Source organism: Ambystoma mexicanum, chromosome 1p (genome assembly GCF_040938575.1).
Source record: "Ambystoma mexicanum isolate Mex_15411 chromosome 1p, UKY_AmexF1_1, whole genome shotgun sequence".
Classification (NCBI taxonomy): domain Eukaryota; kingdom Metazoa; phylum Chordata; class Amphibia; order Caudata; family Ambystomatidae; genus Ambystoma; species Ambystoma mexicanum.
The window spans coordinates 998280442-998301357 of NC_090921.1; the positions used below are offsets into that span (position 1 = coordinate 998280442).

At 44.3% G+C, this 20916-nt stretch overlaps 1 protein-coding gene across 1 annotated transcript in view; it reads left to right on the top strand.

Moving 5' to 3' along the window:
* HYDIN (HYDIN axonemal central pair apparatus protein) overlaps positions 1-20916 on the top strand; it is a 3273799-nt gene that overhangs the window by 1561734 nt on the left and 1691149 nt on the right. Inside the window, exons 32-33 of the mRNA XM_069654775.1 lie at positions 8555-8691; positions 11474-11601. Of these exons, the coding sequence (XP_069510876.1) occupies positions 8555-8691; positions 11474-11601 (265 nt within the window). The remainder of the gene's footprint in view (positions 1-8554; positions 8692-11473; positions 11602-20916) is intronic.

The window sequence follows — 20916 nt, forward strand, 5'->3', positions numbered from 1 at the left end:
GCACAACTCAGTGCTGCGACAAGGGTGGCGGGGTGGACACGCCGAGACCCCCAGGCAAACCCTGCACTGCTCGAGTCTCCTATTGCGACACATTGGGGCACGACCTTAATGTCCCAACTGACTCAGGCTTCTCCATAATCTCCATAATGCCTAGCAAGAACGGGGGCAAGAACAGAAGAACCGGCCCTATGGATTCGTTCACCAGCTCACAGACGCCTCCCGCTAGCCCGGCCACACAGCCTCCCCCCACATCCTTGCCGTCGGAAGACTCGAAATTCGATCAACTACTCACCACGGTACAGAGCGGATTCCTGGCCATCATTGTTAAACTTGACGACATTGTCTCCACAATTGGATACCTGAAGACCCGAGTGGACAAGGAAAGTGCCAGGATCACTGAGGCTGAGGCTAGAATTAGTACGAATGAGGACTCCACACGGCAAAACACCCAGGATATTACTCTCCTGAGAGGAGAAATGGACAAACTCCGTAGCAAATGCGATGAATTGGAATCCCGGTCTAGGCGGAACAACATCCACATAGTCGGCCTGTCGGAGTCTTTCTGTAAGGGTCCAATGGAGCTCCGGATCGAAGATCTACTGAAATCCCTCCTTGGGGAAGAGGCCTTCTCATCTCAGTTCCTGGTCGAGAGGGCCCACCGCTCCCTTGCTCCACCACCCAGGCCTGGGGCTCCACCCCGTACTGTTATTGCCAAACTGTTGAATTACAGAGACAGAGACGCTATCCTAAGGCTGGCAAGGGAGAAAGGACCCCTGAGAATGGGCAATGATCATATTCATATTTACCCGGATTTTTCAGCAGGGGTCCAGACTCAAAGACGCTCCTACGAAACTATTAAACGCCAGCTGCGACTGCGACAGGTCCCCTACGCCCTCTTATATCCGGCTAAACTTCGGATAAGGCACAGCGGGAGAGCGCATTTCTTTGAATCCCCTGCAGCTGCCCTGTCTTACATGGAAGCCTCGATACCCCTTCCGCCGGGGAGGCGGGAACTCGACCAGAATGACCTGCAGCAACCGGTGTAGTCCGAACCATCACCTTTCGGAATTAGCCTTATCTCCAGGTGGGGTCTTTGGGCCGCCAGCGGGGTTTGAGGCGAGGGCGGGCAGAGATGCACCCTTACTCCCTATCCTGGAATGTCGCCGGATGAGTTGCTGCACTCGACCCCCTTCTCTGGGTTCACCCACAAGTTAGTTAAAAGAAAAGGGATCATCATCAAGTTGGGCACGATGGTGTGGGAGGGGGTGGGTTCAGGTAATCTGGGATGTTACTCTGTCTTAGAGACCACTGTTGAGTCCTCAGGACGCCCCTGTTGGGCACGTTGCATAAAGTCTCTCTCTGTTTGTTGCTGGTTACTCACTGCTAAAATTTCACTCACTGGCTCACTCGCTGGCCCTCTCTGTAAGATTGTCCACTTCTTCGAATGTTATCACTACGCACGAACATGGCGCAAAACTCTAGAACACCCATGGGGCTACGACTGAAACTAATCACTTGGAATATCCGGGGGTTAAATAACAGGGCGAAGGCCAGCAGGGTGGGGGCATACATTAATAGACACCATCCGCATATTGCAATGCTCCAGGTGACACATGCATTGAAGTTCACACACGAGAATATCCTTCGGCAATGGGGTGGCAACAGACATTACACGGAATTTTCCTCTCAGAACAGAGTGGTAATCACATTGATACACCCCTCATTGGGTTTCTCCACTGAAAAATGCAAGATAGATCCACAGGGTAGATATGTTGTGGTCTGGGGCAGTTTGGCCGGCGTAAAACTCATATTAGTCAACACATACGGCCCGAACTTGGACGACCCGGAGTTCTACATACAGCTTCTTGCAACGATAGGTCTGACGACTAATACCTGGGTCCTTTGGGGAGGAGACCTTAACACTATTCTTGACATTACATTGGATAGATCTTCCAGCAGGCCTAGATATCTCACAAAGGCGCCAAATATTATCCGACATGCCCTGGAGGAACTTACCCTTTCTGATGCCTGGAGGGGGACCCACCCCACTGATAGGAAATATACGTTCTACTCCTCAGTCCATGACACCGAATCTAGAATAGATTACTGGCTCATTTCGTCCCCCCTGGTCAACTGTATCGAACAATGCGAAATCCTCGCCCGAACGCTCTCAGACCATTCCCCAGTCACCCTGGATATATTGCTCCCTGACATAAACCGCCCAATACAACGATGGAAGATGCCCCCCAACATATTAAAAGACCTGAATGTCGTAGAGACTCTCCATACTGAGATAGAAGAATTCTTCCAATTGAATAAAGGTTCCGTAGACAGCTGGGCGATTATATGGGAGACGTTTAAGGTATGGGTGATGGGTAACTTGATGTCCAAAACGACTGGCCTCCTTAAAGCCGTTAGAATCGAACTAGGTAATACAGAATCACTTCTGCAAACACTCGAAACTGAGTACAGTATGACCCAAGATAAGTGCATTCTGGCTGAGATCAGTTCGCATCTCCAATCTTTCAAAGATCTGGCGACTAAAGAACAACAATACATGGCTATCCCCATAAGAGCACGCAGATACGGGGAGGGCAATAGAGCAGGCCACCACCTAGCCCGCATGCTTCGTAACAAACGCACCCATACCCCAATTATGGGCATTCTAACTGAGAGTGGAACAGTCGTTAATGGCGAAAACGAAATAAACCTCGAATTCTCACGCTACTACACTGATCTATATGCCAATCACGATAGTAGTACACAAAATGATACACAAAATGATATACGAACATACTTGAGTAAGATTGAACTCACTAAGTTGAGCTTGGAAGATAACTGGGCCCTCGAGCAACCCATAACGTGCGATGAAATAGCTGAGGCAATCAAATCGCTGTCGTCAGGTAAAACCCCGGGACCAGAAGGGTTGGATGCTGACCTATACAAATCTTTTTCCATGATCCTCGCCCCGGTACTCACTCGTGTATGGGAAGAAGCCATTGATGCTGGTTCACTCCCAGAATCAATGACAGATGCAGTTATTACAGTGCTTCTGAAACCTAGACGCCCAGCCCATGACCGCTCGTCATATCGCCCCTTGTCCTTGATCAATACCGATGCCAAAATTTACGCAAAAGTACTCGCCACTAGATTGCTCCCTAAAATGACCACTCTGGTTCACCCTGACCAGTGTGGATTCATACCCTGTGCATTTCGGCACAGATTAAACCAGAGGAGCAAGCTGCAGCAATATCTTTGGACGCAAAAAAGCGTTCGATTCAGTTTCGTGGTTATATATGTTTGCGGTCCTCCGCAAATTCGGATTCGGCCCCTATTTGACCGGATGCGTAAGGCTCTTGTACTCGTCACCCAAAGCCAGGGTACTGACCAACCGAACTCTGTCTGAACTAATCTCTTTACATAGAGGGACCAGACAGGGATGCCCCTTTTCTTCTATACTTTTCGCTCTAACAATTGAACCGGTGGCGGCCGCAGTCAGGGCCGAGCAAGTATCGAGAGGCATATATATGTCTGGGGCGTACCAAGCCATCTCGTTATATGCTGACGACGCTCTGTTATATGTTCGTGAACCTGAGAAGAATCTGCCCCCCATACTGGCCGTGATAAACGACTTCACTTTACACTCAGGCTGCAAGGTCAACACGGCCAAATCCGAAATTTTCCCACTGACTAGTGCCACCACTTGCCCCACAAACAAATATGGTCTGGCATGGGCACCTGAGTACATCAGATATCTGGGAATACTGGTTTCCCGTGACAGCACCTCCCTATACATAGACAACTATGAGGCCACTCTACAAACTATACATTCGAAACTTCAGATCTGGGCCAAACTCCCCATATCCCTAGCCGGCCGTATAGCGGTACTCAAGATGACAGTTCTCGCCAAGCTCCTTTACATTTTCTGCAACGTCCCCATTTGGCCGGGCAGACCCTTTTTCGATAACCTTCGGTCCATGGCTACCACTTTCGTTTGGAACGGGGGGGCAAGTAGAATTAGTTGGGCCAAGTTGGTCAAACCTTATGAAAAGGGAGGGTTTGCGGCCCCCGACTTCGAATTATACTATCAAGTAGCACAGGCACACTATGCAAAATTTTGGCAAGACCCCTTCGATAATACACCACACATACCCATAGAGCGACACTCAGTCCGCCCAACAGACTTGCGTTCAATTATATATACGAAAGGGTATAGAGATGACTGTAAATTTGATCCCACCTCCTGTACAGTCGCAGCATGGGCCGCAATCAGTAAACGACTTCAGATAGATAGTCCCTATGATTCTCAAGCCCCTCTTTGGAATTTCCCAGGCATCGCACCTACATACGACATTGGCATCCAGAAAAGTTGGCTCCCAGACTATGAGCTTACAATGAAAACCATGTTCCCAAACGGTAAATTCGTGACCCCTGAGGACTTCGCGGAATCGGTCGGTGGGAACCAACTGGTCACTCTGCAGTTCCACCGTATGAAAGCGGCGTTCAAGAAGCGCTGGCCCACATTTCCGGATGAACCTCCGGAACATGCATGTTACCAGTCCTTACATTCCCAGACGGGCACGGGGGTGTCCAAACTATATAACATAGTCCAGACACACACGGAAACTCTAAACACTATTAAATCATCGTGGGAAAAAGACATGGGCACTGTTATTGAAGCAGGGAAATGGTCCAGATACTGTCTCCTATCTAAAAAGATATCATTGAATGCAGGCCTGAGACTAATACAGTTCAAGATCCTGAACAAACTACACTTCACCCCGGTAAAAATGGCAAAATTCTATGTGTCTGTATCCGATACTTGTCCAAAATGCCATGCCCCTGGCGCGAACTCCTTTCATATGTACTGGGCTTGTCCCCCTGTAGCGGAATTCTGCCGCACGGTGGCTAACACCCTAGAGGAGATCACACAAATCCCTGCAAACCTTAACCCCCCGAAATACCTGTTTGGGGATATTGGAAAGGTCCCGGAAAAAATCAGGAGACTGTTCAATGTCGCCTGTGCCGTTGCAAAGAAATGCATCCTCCAGAAATGGAAGAGTACACAGGCTCCGACATCGGATCAGTTCCTCTCTGCATTGGCATATGTGAATGAATGCGAAGAAGGTTATGTGGGAATGGTACCCTCTGCATGTAAACCGAAAGACATTTGGGCACCGTTCAGGACGTATTTAACTGAAACCTTCTCTGATACAGAAAATTCTGATAATGACAGTGCGAACGAAATGTAATGCTTTACTGTTTCCCATGTTGCACCCTGTATCTCTTCACCTGCGTCTTATCTGTTTTGCCCATAATGGTGTATGCCTGTTATATAATATGAGTCCGGAGAAGATTGTACGATATTGGAAGTGAATAATGTATTTGTACCACATATATGAGACTTACAGCGAGTGTGCCGTGTTTTGCAACCAAAAATAAAGTTTATAAAAAAAAAAAACATGCGGTCACACTTTCCGTGAACTGGCGGCATGATGACATATGTATGTAGATGGGAGGAGAAGACCAGCATATCGGCTTTGTTTTTAATGAAATAAAATAGCCCATGTTATCTCTGCCATGATGTCTCTGAGTTTCAAAGAGGTTGTCGTTGCTCAAATTCCAGTTTTCCAGCTCTCCCTGTCTTGCAACAGTAAACGCGGCATTCTGTTCTTGACACATTATGAATAACTATTGTTATGAGTCATGCTACTTCCACCATGTTGATATTTCTTTGCAGCAATTATTTTGTCGTTTTAGCTGCACTTGCTTCTCTGTTATGCCTAGCCGATCACTTAGACCTTAATCTGTCAACTACTTATGAAATTTCGTAGTCTGCTGTGTTGTCACAACTGATTTATCTTAATTGTTGAACGCTCGCTGCCCAGACAATGGTATCTTGTTTGGTTATGTAAGCTTTCTCTCTGGTGTCCTCGGCTTTGACATTCCTTTGAGGCAGCTATGTCCAGCCACTGCAGCATTTTTCCTGAATGAAATGTATTTGTTTCAAATAGCGTGCTTAGCTGCAAGGCCTCTTAAAGGTACAGGACTTTTATTCTCCATTGTAGTTGTGCAGTTTAAAATGGCAACTGCTTGTCATGTTTTTATGCTCTGCAGGACACATTTGCTTTGCTATCTGCCGATTTCCTGGTGCATGCCTGTCCCATTATTTCCCTCCCTATGTGTAAGCAGCAAACCTATCTACCTACAATTTCCTGCCCTGCTTGTGTAGTGAGTCCCTATCTTGTGTACATGCCTTTCTGTCACCTAATCTATTCTATTTTAAAACACACTAATTGTGCAAGATAATGCCTTATCTGTTCCCTACTTGTGTAGCGCAAGATAGCTATTCTTTGTGACAGCTGCATTTCCAGGAGAATTCAAAGTGCAGTTTCAAATGTGTCCTTTCTTATCTTATAATTTCATTTCTTCTGAGGAAGGCAGTGGGGCAGAGCTCGAACATGCTTTCTAGCCAATAACTGCCCCACTACATAACAAAGCCATTCAGGTAGGTCACAAGCCCTGAGGGCATAACGAAGAAGAGATTAGAAACTCCAACAAAGGAGTACGAGAATCCCGAAAAACTAAGGGGGATATTAAAAACCAGGAAATTGAGGTATCCTAAAAAGAGGGGAGGGGACGCCTAAACCCTAGAGCTGAGTAGAACCAAGAAGAGGAAACGTCCCAAGAGCTGATTATTTGCAGGACATAGTCTTCCTGGAACTGACACCCAGCTGAGAGGCAGCGGCCTGGGCCGGACAGAAAACCAAAGAGACAGACCTGGCGTAGAAACATGTTGGCAGTTTCTTGAATCCAAATCTAATGGTACATGTGGGACCATCAACGGGTATTTTAGAGTGTGGAATAGGCCAGAAGGGGGGAACAAAATTGAGTCTTTGAACAACTGTAGTACTTTTCAAGTCAACTCTGACATACCGGAAAGAAACATGTCAAGTTTTACAAACTTGGATGAAGGGGCACAGAAGTTTAAACTTTTGCTATAAGGAAATCTTGGGAAACTTTGACTTATTCAGAATATGATAGGAACGGTCATGTCTGAGAAACACCAGAGAAACAGGTCTATTTAATTTACATTTGTGATTCATTGGAACTGTGAAAGCAACAGAGAACCCAGAAAACTGAAAGTGGCAATTTCCAGAGACATTTGGTTGAAAGGGGTTCATGCACCAGCCAACAGCGAGTAGACGAGTTGTTCGAATTTGTTTTCCTTTAATAGTGGTAGGGTTAGATAGCTTAAGTTTTTGACAGAACCACTTTATGTAAGATGTTCTGACGAGCACTTTTTATTTTGAGTTATTAGATAGGGAATCATTCCCATAGCAATAGGGTTAGGTAAGGGATTTTATTTCTCTTTAATAAAAGCCTAAAGTGATTTGCAAACCTGTCCAGTTGTATGTGTGCTATCTCTGATCACCACTCTGTGCTTCACCAGCCCCAACACTTCTTTTATGCACAAGATATTGGATTCTGAATCTATAAAATACGTATGGATTCACATGGGATATAATGTTAAAATGTTAAATGTATTTGTACCGCGCACCGTCAGCAACGGAGTTGGTCCCCAGGCGCTCTGGCGGATCTGCAAATGAGAAGGTGGGAGGGGTTAGTTGGTGAAGCGGGAGTAGGATAGTGAGGGGAGTGGTGTTCTGTTGGCAGCTTCAACTCGGTATACACCGGGTGCTGAGCTTCGGTGCGAGTAATGGATCGATGTCAGTCCTCGTGTGCTGTTTGTGTTGCTTATGTGTTGTTGCGGTGTTGTGAAGTGCGTGCGGGTTGTTGTGCGAGAGATGGTTGTGTGAGATTTTGAGTGAAATAAGTCTGCAAAAATGCTGAGTTTTTGTTAGTCGGTTGTATGAAGGTTAACAGAAGTTCAGAAATCTGTCTGAGTGTGGCACTCGCCAATCCTCCCAATTTCATCGGGGTGAACTGGAGGAACTCTCTATCTCATACCTCTGAAGCTTGGCAAAATGACTTAAATTGATTACTGCAGAAAATGTATACTCTGGGCTGGAGCGAAGTCAGATGGGTCTGAAACCTACTACTCTTTCAGACAATTTCCTATTGTGAATTTAATCATCACTTGGATCCTATGCCCCCATGAACTGAATACGGTTGAACATGAGACTGTTTTATTATCCAGGGTATGAATTGATATTGATGTAAAGCAACTAGCCAGCCATCATGTTACAGTATTCATTTTCGCGCTCTGAAACACTTGTCTACGAGCGCGATACAAATGAAATATCAATTAATATAATAAATGGTATTCCTTGCACAGTGCTTATAGTTGGGGGAAAAACTCTAGTTGAGTTATGTGTTTGCCTTTTTTCTTTCTTATCACAGTTTGTGATCAGTGTTAATTGTTGCACATAACTGAAAACTGAACAAAGATTTTTAAAATGGATCCAAAAAAATGTGTCCTTGACAGGTGAACCATGAATTCCATGATACTTGCTTATCACTGGTTGTTTTGTTTTAAAATGCTTCTGTCTTTCTCAAGCCTGAAGTAAACCATTTCTCTTTATCATTTCAGAACTCTTCTGCCCCAGTATGTGCTTGACTTTGGCTATGTCATTCTGGGCACTGTCCGAACCCATATCATCAAGATCACCAACACCTGCCAGTTCCCTGTGTCATTCTATGCTGATCGAAAAACTCTTGCCTGCACAGGTAATACAAGCAAAGAACTCCTTTTTATTTAGTTTGCCATATGTATCGCTCAGGCATTTTGATTATTTCATTTGATCAGACCATAATGTTGTAATTCTATAAATGAGATGTCCTGGTACTCGCACACTCCTCCTCCCATAAGTACTCTCAACTGAAATGTTTAGGAATAACTACCAACAATCCGAAACATAAGGAATTGTTTAGTTTAGAATGAAAATGTTATCCCCCTCCTACCAGATTGGGATTCCACCAAGAGTACTATGTGGATAAAGAAACGCGTCCTCCTCCCACCCAGATTCAGCTCCCAAATGCGACCCACCTGATTTGAAGACAAACACCACTGTACCTGTTGCAGCTTGTTTGTTCTCACCTTCCCCATGCTCTCTCCCTCCCATGCCCCCTCCAGCACTATCTGAATTGTCGCCAGACATAGTAAAATTGTCACTCGTTCTGTTTCTCTCCTTCTCGCCCGCCCCACCCTCCTCCTGTTATTCTTCCGGCACTACCTCAATTGCCATCAGGCATAGTAATGTAGCCACTTGTCTGTTTCACTCTCCCTCCCCATTCCCTTAGCACTTGAAAGGTCATCAGGCCGATTATGATAGTTATCTTTGTTCTTTTTCACATTCTGATTGTATCAAGGACTGAAAGAATGTTCATTTTTGTTTTTTCCCTTGTTCCCTCCCCTCCTTGAAGCGCTTTGAAACACATTGTGTATAGGCGCTATACAAATAAACAATCAATTCAATTCAATATACCTGGCAATTTAGCACACTATCTCTAGAGACCAATGCACCACCACAACCCACAACATTGCCAGTCTAGAAACAAATAATTGCATCAGGAACACACTAGGAAATATACCATGCCTCTGGAACATGGTATCAATGCAGATAAGGATGGCCTCCTTCACCCTACACTTGAGAAAGGTCCCCGAGACCCTACTCTTCAGATTGCATTTCCCTCCACTTATCCCTTCTGTTCTCCCTTTCCTGAGCTCCGCACACCTCTCCTGCTCCTCCTACCCATGCTGGCAACCTCTTCTAGTCCCGCATCCTACCTGTAATCCCCTGGTTCAGTCTCCGATGTTTGGTGGTCATTGCTTCCCAGAAAGTTTTATCTTTATTAATCCCTTACATATATACCAAAGAAGAGGGGAGGAAATTCTGTCAGATCCTGCTGGCCTCATTTCTGGTCACACTGCAGGCATCAGCCGACAAACCGCTTCCATGTTAAATCCAGCAGCAATACATGATGCCTAAAGACAGGCAGCAGCAGACAGGAGCGGCACTGGCCCCTGCTTGAGAGCGTTTAAGCCCTCCAACATTGAGGAGGTTGCAGGTACAAGGCGGCACTATGCCGTGAGTTCTGCCCGGGGCTCTGATGGCGAATGTAAAAGCCTGTCAAATTTCTCACCTGGGAAAGCAGAGTATTTACGTTTAAACAATCATTACCGTGGTGGCAGCAGCAGCATCAAACGTACAGAGGAAGAGGACAAAAGCCTGCTCATGCAATATATGGTTCATATTGTAATTTTGCTTCTACCGTTATATTGTTTGTTTTATGTGCTAAGTTGTTCCACTGTACAGCGCCTTGGTGTAAGGCGCTTTATAAATCAATAAATACAAATACGCACTATCATGGAGGCAAAGGCTTAACTGCTTGGCTCAGCTTTTAGAAATGCTCACGTCTCTAATTGACATCTCTTTGTGAAACTAAATATTCACTGAGCTGGGATGAAAGCTGCATCTAATGGGCCAAAGAAAAGTGTAAGAGCTATTCAGCCTTCTGGGGTCAGAGGAAGAAGGGGGGTGTTAACCACCCAATGGGTTAATTGGCCCACACATTTCAACAGTCATGTGGCCTCCACCCCAAAATGTTGAGGCTGGCCCTGCCCCTGATAGCAGATGACAGATAATGGGAGCTAAAAACTCCCCCGCAACCACAGCATTTCCCAAGTCTCCGGAAGGGATATAGGGAGACATGGGGCCTCATTAAAAGGTTGGCGGTAACCCGCCAGAGCCATTGGTGGGTTGCTGCCAACCCTGTAGCACCATTTCCACCGCCTGACTTCCCAATGCCACCGGGAAATTACAAGTCCAGACGCCCCGGGAAGTCAGGCGGTTGGAAATGTTAGTCCCCATTCCTGTGGAGTTCCATAGGACTACATGGGAATTGGGACTCGGAAGCACCGGCACCGTTGGTGCCGGTGCTTCCGTGGCAACTCTTTCGGAAATCAGAGTTGTAGTTTGTCAGTCCGGAAAGGGTACCCTTATTTCCGGAGCAGCAGACTTGTAATGAGGCCCATGGCGTTTCAAATCCGGATAGGAAAGGTGAATCTTAGGAAGTCTCCCAATGCTGCCTGTCCACCTAGATGTGGGGAAATCCTGAGGATCCTTCTCCCGCTGGGTTCGGTCATTCATATAGTATCCACCTTTGCAATCGCCCCCTCCCATCCCCAATCCCCCAGCCTGTCTGGGGAATTCTGGAGCTCCACCTTATTGGGAGAGTGCAGGCACAGTTATGTTTCGGGGGAGTGAAGTATGCATGGCTTTAATCTAAGAGGAGCAGGTGCGAATGAGTTGTTTGTCCGATGTCCGCCCTCTCCTGCGCCTACAGACACCCCTACGTGATGAGCATGACTGTCCTTCGCTCCTCTCTGACCGGTTGCTGCCTTCTTTTGTAATTAGCATGCATGACGGAACCTTGAAGTCTTTCCTATTGAACCCATCTGACATATACCACCAGTTCCCTTGTGACCTGATCTTATTTTGACCCCTAGGTTTCAGCACAGAGCTCTACCGTGTAAAGCATCTGCCATTCTGTGAAACAGAAACCTTTGAAGTCTGCTTTGATCCCCGTGGTGCAAACCTCCCTCTTGGTGATGTGAAAGTCCTGCTGCCTATCCAGGTATAGTGACGTGTCCAGTGGTTTAAATTCAGCAAGTATTTCCTTCATTCATCACGACAAATTCATCATGGAATGGAACAGGCAGGATATAATGATGCATGTGCCGTGAGTTTGTGAATGTTCTCTTAAAAACAGGCATGCTTACGTAAATGCACAGTAAGTGACCGTGCAGGATTCCCTTACAGTGAGAACCGGTAGAGTGGTGGTAGCAGGAAAAAAAAGAGCACTCAGGCCCCTCTGTAGAGGCTCACACTTGTAAATATATCTTTTCCTAATGGGGGAATTCCAAAGAACTTGGTTTACTTTTTTTTCTAGCCTACTCCATTTCTTACTTTACTTGTTTTTTATTTTCAGTTCAGTTAAATTGTTTTATAATTTCCCCTCAAAGTCATCCGTCATAATTTGTTTAGGAGGCATGTCTCTTGAGTCTTGCTTGTTTATGGGACCAATAGGCATATCTGTTGATTGCAAAAATGCCAGGCAGAGAACAAATGCAAAACGGTTCTTATTACATTCAGCACAAGGCAACATTCACTGGGTTTCTGGCAAAACATTGGGAGATGGGAAAACTGTGTCTCAGCCACACATGAGAGAACACTCCTCTGAACAGTGTAGCACCTTCCTCCAGCATGAGATTGTCCATAGACTTACTTTGCATCCTTGCTAATTGATTGGTAAAGGCCTGCACAACAGGCAGACCCACGAAAGGCATTCATCAAAATATGTCTTTAAGAGCTAAAACAGGGACCTTCCATGACCTTCCCAAACCGTGTTAGTATGCATCACTAACGACCAATCCGTTTATTTTCATTTACTGTTTTTTCTGTGAATACTGTATGCAATTTAAGGAAAATGTCTCTGATGTCGCCCCTGCTTTTTCGAGGTAAGTTCCTTTATGACTTTCCATATTTTCCTTTTTGATGATCACATGGTGTATAGGCGCGAAATAAATGCCATATCATATCATATTTTCTGCATTTAATTGTTTCATTGGACCTTGTGAATCTGTCTGCTTTTGCATTTGTCTGCTGTATACCACCAAATTCAAGAAATGTATTGCATAACCAACCTTTTCCAACCCTGACAAGAGGTGTAGCCAGGATTGTCTAACAAGTGGGGCCTGAAGCTAATGTAGTTGGACCCACCACAGTGACATTAACATATGTAAATGCCCACACAGCACTGCTGAGTGGACATTTTCCGATATTGGGTGGGATTTGCACGCTCAGGCCCTACCCCATCTGCGCCACTGACCCTAACTAATTCCAGTATCAACATAAGGCTCCCTCGTCCTCCTTACATTCTTTCAAACAACCAAAATACACCCAGGAGCAGCCTGCCTGCTTATTTAGCACCCTACAAAACACTCAATTTGTTTTGTCATGCCTACACCTCCTATCTCCACATCTTCGAATGTCCATAGATCATATTCTCATTAGTAGGCAAGAGCATAACATGTGGGGGGGGGGGGGTCATGTGACAACACGTAACATGTCTCACCCCAAATCACATAGAATATCACTGACACAAACACAGTGGATTCTTCCGAATTACACGCATCGCTGCGCCGGGATTCATACCCCTGCTGCCACTGTCACAATTATAACAAAAAAGATGATATTAAAGGAGGAGGAGGTATTGCTTGCATCTCTTCAAAGAGGATGTGCATTACATTGCAATGCTTCCTACCCATCATGGCATTACACATTTTATCAGTGAAATGTAGTTTTATGCCACATAGACCTGAACACACTGTATTTGTTTACAGACCTCCAGATGTCTTCAAGGCCATAATCTATACCTTACTTCACCAAATTACCACTTCAATTGACAATCTACCATATTGAATTGTGCTTGGAGGCTTCAATATTTGGCCAGTGGCCAAATTAGCAGGAGGAGTGAAGGACGTACAATTGTCTCAGTGGGCTAGAGGCCTGCCCTTGACAAAGGTCACACCCTTGATTTAATTCTGATTACTGACGGTCGTGACCATAGTGTGGAAACCCAGTCCATCCGATAAACCTCCTTCAACAAATGGCTCTTGACTCATCCATTGCTGAACCCTTTTTACAAATTAGTGACTGCATTAATTCCCAAGGTACTCAAATAAGCAGTGTTTGCTCTGCTGCTAAAGAAACCACAAGCTGACCTAGATGTCATGGCAACCTATGGACCTATTTGTAACCTCCCCTATATTGCAAAGCTAACGGAAAAAGCTGTACTAGCTCAACTGAATTACTATATTCTGACCAAGATCATTTTATGGCCCCAACAAGCTGGTTATTAGCCGCAACACAGCATGGCATGTATCGTTATCTCAATGAGGGACAATCTTAATACCATGGTTGATGTAGGTGGTTGGGGGCTTGCGGTCATCCTAGACCTCACAGCTGACTCAACTCTGTAGACATTGGTATAGATTGACACAGATTGGGGTGACACTCCAAGCTCGCAGGAGGATCGCAGCGTTTTTTAAAAAGATTGTGGCGAAGGCATTTTCTGTGCCTCTCTTTTTGTTTTACATGTTTTGAAATACCATGCAGTGTCTGGGGGTGACCTGCCCTGCTATTTTAACATTTTCCTTCTCCCCCAAATTGAACTCCTGCACTCTCATGGATTACATTTTAGAACTATTTGAACTATGCGTATGGCACCCCCATTCTGCCAATAGTCCTTCCCACCTCCACAGCTGCAAAAATATTTTATTCAGTGCAAGACGAAGTAAAAGTAAATGCCTCTAAGACTGAGATCCTAATGGTAGCTGTTCAGACATCGACAGACCTTTTAGACTTCTTGCCAATCGACAAATTGCCCCTGTCCTCTTCTGGTTTCTCAGTGTCAGGTTTTCACATTTTGCACCTCACATTTTCAAGGGCCCTATGAGGATTGGGTGTTTCAGATATCCTTCCTGGAAAGCTAGAAGGGGAGGTTTGTTTAAGTATTAAATAAACTCTGGTTTGAGTGTAGAAATCTTCATTTTTAAGTTTGCTCATTTTCCCTTAACTAACTTTCAATTAGAAAGATGAAATTCTCCCAAGCCAAGATGGTGGAACCCTTTCCCAGCAATGATTGGTCAAGATTACAGCAGGCAGCATTGTTTAGTCATTTGGAATGTTCATGATAGTTCTAAACTGCCTTTCATTAAAGTATTCATTAGAGTAGGTCATGTTTTTCATAGCTCTGAGATAACATACTGTAAAGTATATTTAAGGTTGTAGAATCTCTAGTTTGTTAGTTCTAGATCATAATATTAGATAATTCAATAACAAAGAAGAAGAAAATTACAGCTGAAGATTTCCAGTGAAACCCTAGTTGCTGAGTTGCTGAGTTCCCTTGCATATCTTTCAAAGACTGAGCTATGTGAATTCTCTATTTTGAAATATTCTAAGTATGGACTTATGAAATGAACTCAATTTAAAGACTGTAGAAAATTCAGTTTGGAATGTTTATCTCTCAATCTGAGTTCCATATATTTATTTGAAGAGTAAACAAGTTCGTAAAGAATATACAAGAAAAAGATTCAACGAATTAATTTTTGTTGTAAATATTCATTTTTATATCAACAAGGCGTGCGGATCGTCACCGTCGTGTTACAAATGTATATAACTAACATTTAAAGGTAGTTGTTAATACATTTCTTTCCGGCACGTATTGCTATTTACTTCGTGTGTGCGCGGATAGAAAAAAGGACCTTATAACGTCGCGCTTGCATCGCGGCCATTTTGTGGACTTCAATACATTTGTGTTTTTGGTTCCAGCGACGCGCATCGTATGGAAAAGAACTTTTCAAGATAAGCATTCTGTTTTCATAATAATAATCAGCGTTTATTTATGTGAAGTTATTCTTCCCTTAGTTTTTAGCTTCCACTTCAAAAACCTAATTAAAATAATTAGAGACCTGTTTAAAGCTTATAACGCTGCACGAACATGAAGTGTCAGTCTTATTTGAACAAACCAAAACGAGTGTTCGTGCAAGTTAATGGCAAGTGAAAACAGCTGACCAGAATTTTACAGAAAGACATTATTAGAAGAAAACGCAACATTTTAATTTGGAAAATAAATTAGTCTTCAAAGAAATGTCAGCAGGTAATTTGAATAAGAAGATTATATTTATACACTGTTTTTTACACAATAGTAGTATTATATCACTAATAAATCACATTGTTGTTTGGGAAATAAAGCAAAAGATTCCAGAAGTAAGAGATCAAGTGAGAAGATAGACAAGTAGAAGATAAAGAATAGAGAGTATCTACAGATATCTTCATACATTCTTTGAAGCAGCCTAATAACAAATCAAGCTTAGGCTACAGGTAATTAAGTAAATATTAGTGAGAGAATATCTGAAGGTGAATAGAAAACATAATATTAAAAGTTGTATTTTCCTTTTAGGAACCCTACTGAGTCGAAATCTTCGTGAGGACAGTCTGAAGTACCTGCAGTGGGAGTTCTTGTCATTTGTTGTTTTCTCCATTCCTCTTTCCCGTTGGGTTTGCCTGGCCAATAGTTTTAAAGAAGCAGGATTGTTGAGCAGGCAGGCTTAGGGGGCTTGGTGGGCCAACTTCACTCTTGCAGGATCCAACTACTTCAGTTTTCTGACAGAATGAAAGGCCCACGAAATTGATCCTGCCTGAGTGAAAATGGACCCAGAGTCAGGGTTGAGTTTGGTAACTTTGGAAAAGATTTTATTAGAATTAAAGGCAGAATTGAGGGAGGCTAGAAAGGAGACTTTGGGCCTCATTACGAGTCCGGCGTTAACCAAGGCGGTAAAACCGCCTCGGTTAACGCCGGACTCGTATTACCATTCCGCCTCCGTGATTCCCGGAATTACCGGGGCATTCCAACCCCGGTTTTCCGGGAATCACGGAGGCGGAATGGTGTAAATCCCCATTCCCATTGAGTCCTATGGGACTCGATGGAAATGGGGATCATGGAAACACCGGCAGCATCTCGTAATGCTGCTGGTGTTTCCTTGTCCGCCTGCATGCGGGAGGTGTTAAACCCGCCAGGTCAGACCTGGCGGGAACATCACCTCCCGCCTGCAGGGGTCGGACTCAGGCGGTCCGGAAACAACGGTGGCGGCGGGTTTACCGCCACCGTTATTTCCGGACCGCCTGGGTCGTAATGAGGCCCATTGTCCCTGGGGAATTAAGATGGAGGAGTTGAATAGTCAAGTCAGAAAGGGTGATTTAGCAGAAGCTTCAGGTTTAAGTTTTGGTATAGAAAGAGAACCACCCACTTTGTATCCAGAAGGAATTGAAGTCAAGGAATCTAGAGTAGTAAAAGAGAAAAGAAGTGGGGAAATTTTTCAGGAGGAACAATAGTTTCTACACCATTAGCTCCCCCAGAAAGATTTGGAGGGGATTTCAGAAAATTCAAATAATTCATTATGCAATGTGAATTACACTAAATGTGCAGACCAGAGGCATTTCCCACAGAAACTTCTAAAGTAGGCTTTTTAATTTCTTATCTCACAGGAGAAGCGGCAGCTTGGTCTGTTCCTTTTGTAGAGAGAAGAGCAGTAGAGTTACATAATTGGTTGGATTTTAAGATGATCTTTGGAAAAATGTTTGATAGAAGAACACATTCCCAGAGTGTTGATGGAGAGCTTTTAGAATTACGTCAATGAAATCGTGAGTTGGTTTCTTACATCACACAGTTTAGGGGATTAGTGTTAGAAAGTGGTTGGCCAGAGGAAAAAAGGGCTTCCATTTTTTATAGAGGTCTACGAGATGAGTTGAAGGATGCTTTATCAAATATTGTGGAGAGACCTACTGTCATGATGCCTACCTCCAAGGAGCCAGGTCGACCCAGCAACCCCAGAGGCAGGCATCATTTCCCCCAGGGGAGTGCCAGCGGGCCCAAGCTGGGGCCCTTTGGACGCAGTCCTGGCGCCTTAGGCGCCAGGCTCATGTTGGACCTCTGTCCTGGCGCCTTAGGCGCCAGGCTCATAAAGCTAGACATGTGTTCAAGTGTTTTAATGTGCACTTACCTGATGCAGACCATGCTGCCACATCCAGGCCCTCTTGAGGCCTGAATAGGAACTACTTTACCTGTGGGACTACTTTCCACCCGGGTGTGGTCGGGGAAGGATACATACCTGATCGGAGGAAGGATACACACTTGGAACTTCTTCCAAAGCTATTTAAACCACACCCGATCAGCAACTCACGCTTCGCGTTGTTCTGCTCCTCGCAGCTGGACGCTCACCGTGTCAGCTCCTGCATCTGGACTTCAGCCACGCCTGTCAGCATCCTGGGTCACCTGCAAAGGGAGACAAGAGACCTACCAGCTAATCTGCACCACGGAGACATCACCGACGATCCTGAAAGGGAAGACATCATTTTTAAAAGCATTTTGTTACGATCGCTGCAGCGCTGCATTTCACTCACCTTTCCTGGGTTCCTCCATCTTCAGCAGCGATCATCCGGATACACAGCCACTTCCCAGAGCCTAGAGAGAAAGACAAGAATAAGAGGTGAGAGAAGGAAGGGAATAGGAAAAGCCCAGTTTCCTTCTAAGACTTACCTGTTGGGTCATTCCCATTTCATTTCGGGTCTTGCTGCTTCCAAGCAGGACCCCGGCCCCTATGGGGAAAAAAGACAAAGACATTAGATGAGCGAATGCAAAAACATCACCTAAGCGCTCATCTAGGACTTACCAGATCTTTACTGGAACTGCACGTTTCACTTCGGGTCGGTGCCATATTTCTGGCATTCCGAACCCCGGCCCCTATGGGAAAAGACATCAACATCAGCGCTTTGTTGCAAGAAGTCTCCAAAGGAATCTTCATTCATCACCTGAAAAAAGACAATGAACATTATTATTTAAAGCTTGAACTTTTGAACTTGCAACAGAACTTTTACAGCGCCTTACCAGTATAATCAAGCTTACCTGAACTCCCATCCAACCTCAATCCAGTGAAGTAACTGGGTTCAATGCGCCCCTGCGTCAGAAGCAGGATGGAGAGCTCGTCCTTTCAGCCCCTAAGGTGAGACTTCACGGGGAATCGTGGAAGGGTATCGTGGAGGGTTGGAAGAAAGTGGGAGGCTTGAGCATAACTCAGTCAGTAGGTAATACTCCCTTTTCACGCACAGGGGAATATTCCTGCGAGCCGGAGAAGCCAGAGTAGAGGGCCCTTCCTGTCCATCTTCAGAGTCCTGCGCTTCACCATTGAAGAAGCATCAGCACTCGAAGCCAGACCTGCGCCTCCGTGGGAATCAGGTGAGCGTTACACCTACCTCTAGTGAAGATCTGATTAATTTGGTTATTCAATTAAATATGAGATTGGAAGAGAGAAGATTGGAAAAGCGAAGACATTTTTCTGAGAATAATGTTTGGTTCAGGAGTGAACATCCCAGAACAAAGCAAGTACTAAGGGAGGTTAAGGGTTCTTCGCGAAATGATGCTGTTAATTCAGTTAGACCTCCTTTGACTAAGGAGGAAAAAGACAGAAGAAGAAAAGAAAATTTGTGTTTATATTGTGGTGATAGTACCCATTTTGTAGGGAAATGTCCACGTACCCCAAAGCGATTCCAACCGTTTCCTGGAAAAGGTCAACAGGTGGCGAATACAGTTCAGACAGCAGTTCCATACATCACGTCAAATGTATCCTTTACATGGGAAGGTAAGCCAAGATGTGGTGGACCGTGTGTTATTGATTCTGGGGCTACAGGAAATTTTTTTGATATTAGTTTGGCAGGTAGATTGGGTGTCCCTGTAGTTAAAAAGGGAATACCGGAGCAAGTACGAGCTGTAGATGGATCACCACTTACCTCGGGGTTAATAACTCATATGACAACTAAATTGGAGATGAAAATTGGGGAAGAGCATAGTGAGGAAATTGAGTTTGAACTAATTGATGCACCACAGTTACAGATTATTTACGGCATGCCATGGCTCTCTTTACATAATCCTTTGATTGATTGGGGAAAGAGAACTGTAGAGTTTACAATGTTTGGTAAGGTTAACTGAGGAAGGTCAGGATGACATTTCTAAATCTATTGGAGTATGCTTAGCAGCAGGAGCATATAGTGGGCACAGTAGCTGGAGTCTTATCTGAGTGTTATAAGGATTTTCAGGATGTTTTTGACAAGAAAGAAGCTGATGAATTACCACCTCATAGAGAATTTGATTGCAAGATTGATCTTGAAGTAGGAGCACCAATTCCTTGTGGAAGAATGTATGCTCTCACTGAGAAAGAGAACGAGTTCTTAAAAGAATATTTAGAGGAAAATCTTGCTAAAGGCTTTATTAGACACTCGCAATCACCAGCAGCCTCACCATTGTTCTTTGTTCCAAAGAAAGACAAAACTCTGAGAACTTGCATTGACTACAGAGCCCTGAATAAAATAACTATCAAGAATCGCTATTCATTACCTTTGATATCCGTAATGTTGGATAGCATTCAAGGAGCTAAAATTTTCACAAAATTGGATCTAAGAGGAGCCTATCACCTGGTTCGTGTTCGTGAAGGAGACGAGTGGAAAACTGCATTTAGAACGCGTTACGGACTTTTTGAGTACCAGGTGATGCCATTTGGTCTGTGTAACGCACCAGCGGCATTTCAGTTTTTTATAAATCAGGTCCTTCGCGAATATTTATATGTATTTGTAGTTGTGTACATTGATGTCATTTTGATTTTTTTCTAAAGAAAAAGAACAACATTTGGAACATGTAAAGAAGTTTTAGTGAAATTGCGTGAGAACCACCTATTTGCAAAACTGGAAAAGAGCCAGTTCCACACTGATTGTGTGGAATTTTTAGGTTTTGTATTATCTCCAGAAGATCTTGAGATGGATTCAAGTAAAGTAAAAACAGTTAAAGATCGGCCACAACTAAGTTTTGTAAAAGATATTCAATGTTTTATTGGATTTGCGAATTTTTATCGTCGATTTATTCAAAACCTTTCACAGGTGGTTTCTCCAATTACTAAATTGTTGAAAAAAGGAGTGAAATTTGTATGGAGTGAGGAGGCTGAAGACGCTTTTAAATTTCTTAAAGAAAAATTTATTTCAGGACCAATTTTGTTACATCCTGATGTGGATCAACCTTTCTTTGTGGAGGCAGATGCTTCCGATTGTGCCATGGGAGCAGTTTTATCACAACGCCATCCAAGAACTGGACAGATTCATCCAGTAGCATATTTTTCAAAGAAGTTTACATCGGCTGAGAGGATCTATACAATTACAGACAGAGAACTTTTGGCCATCAAGTCTGCATTCGAGGAATGGAGACATTATCTTTTGGGTGGACGTCATCGAGTTACAGTGTTAACTGATCACAGAAATTTGACTTTTCTTCGTTCCGCCAAGACTT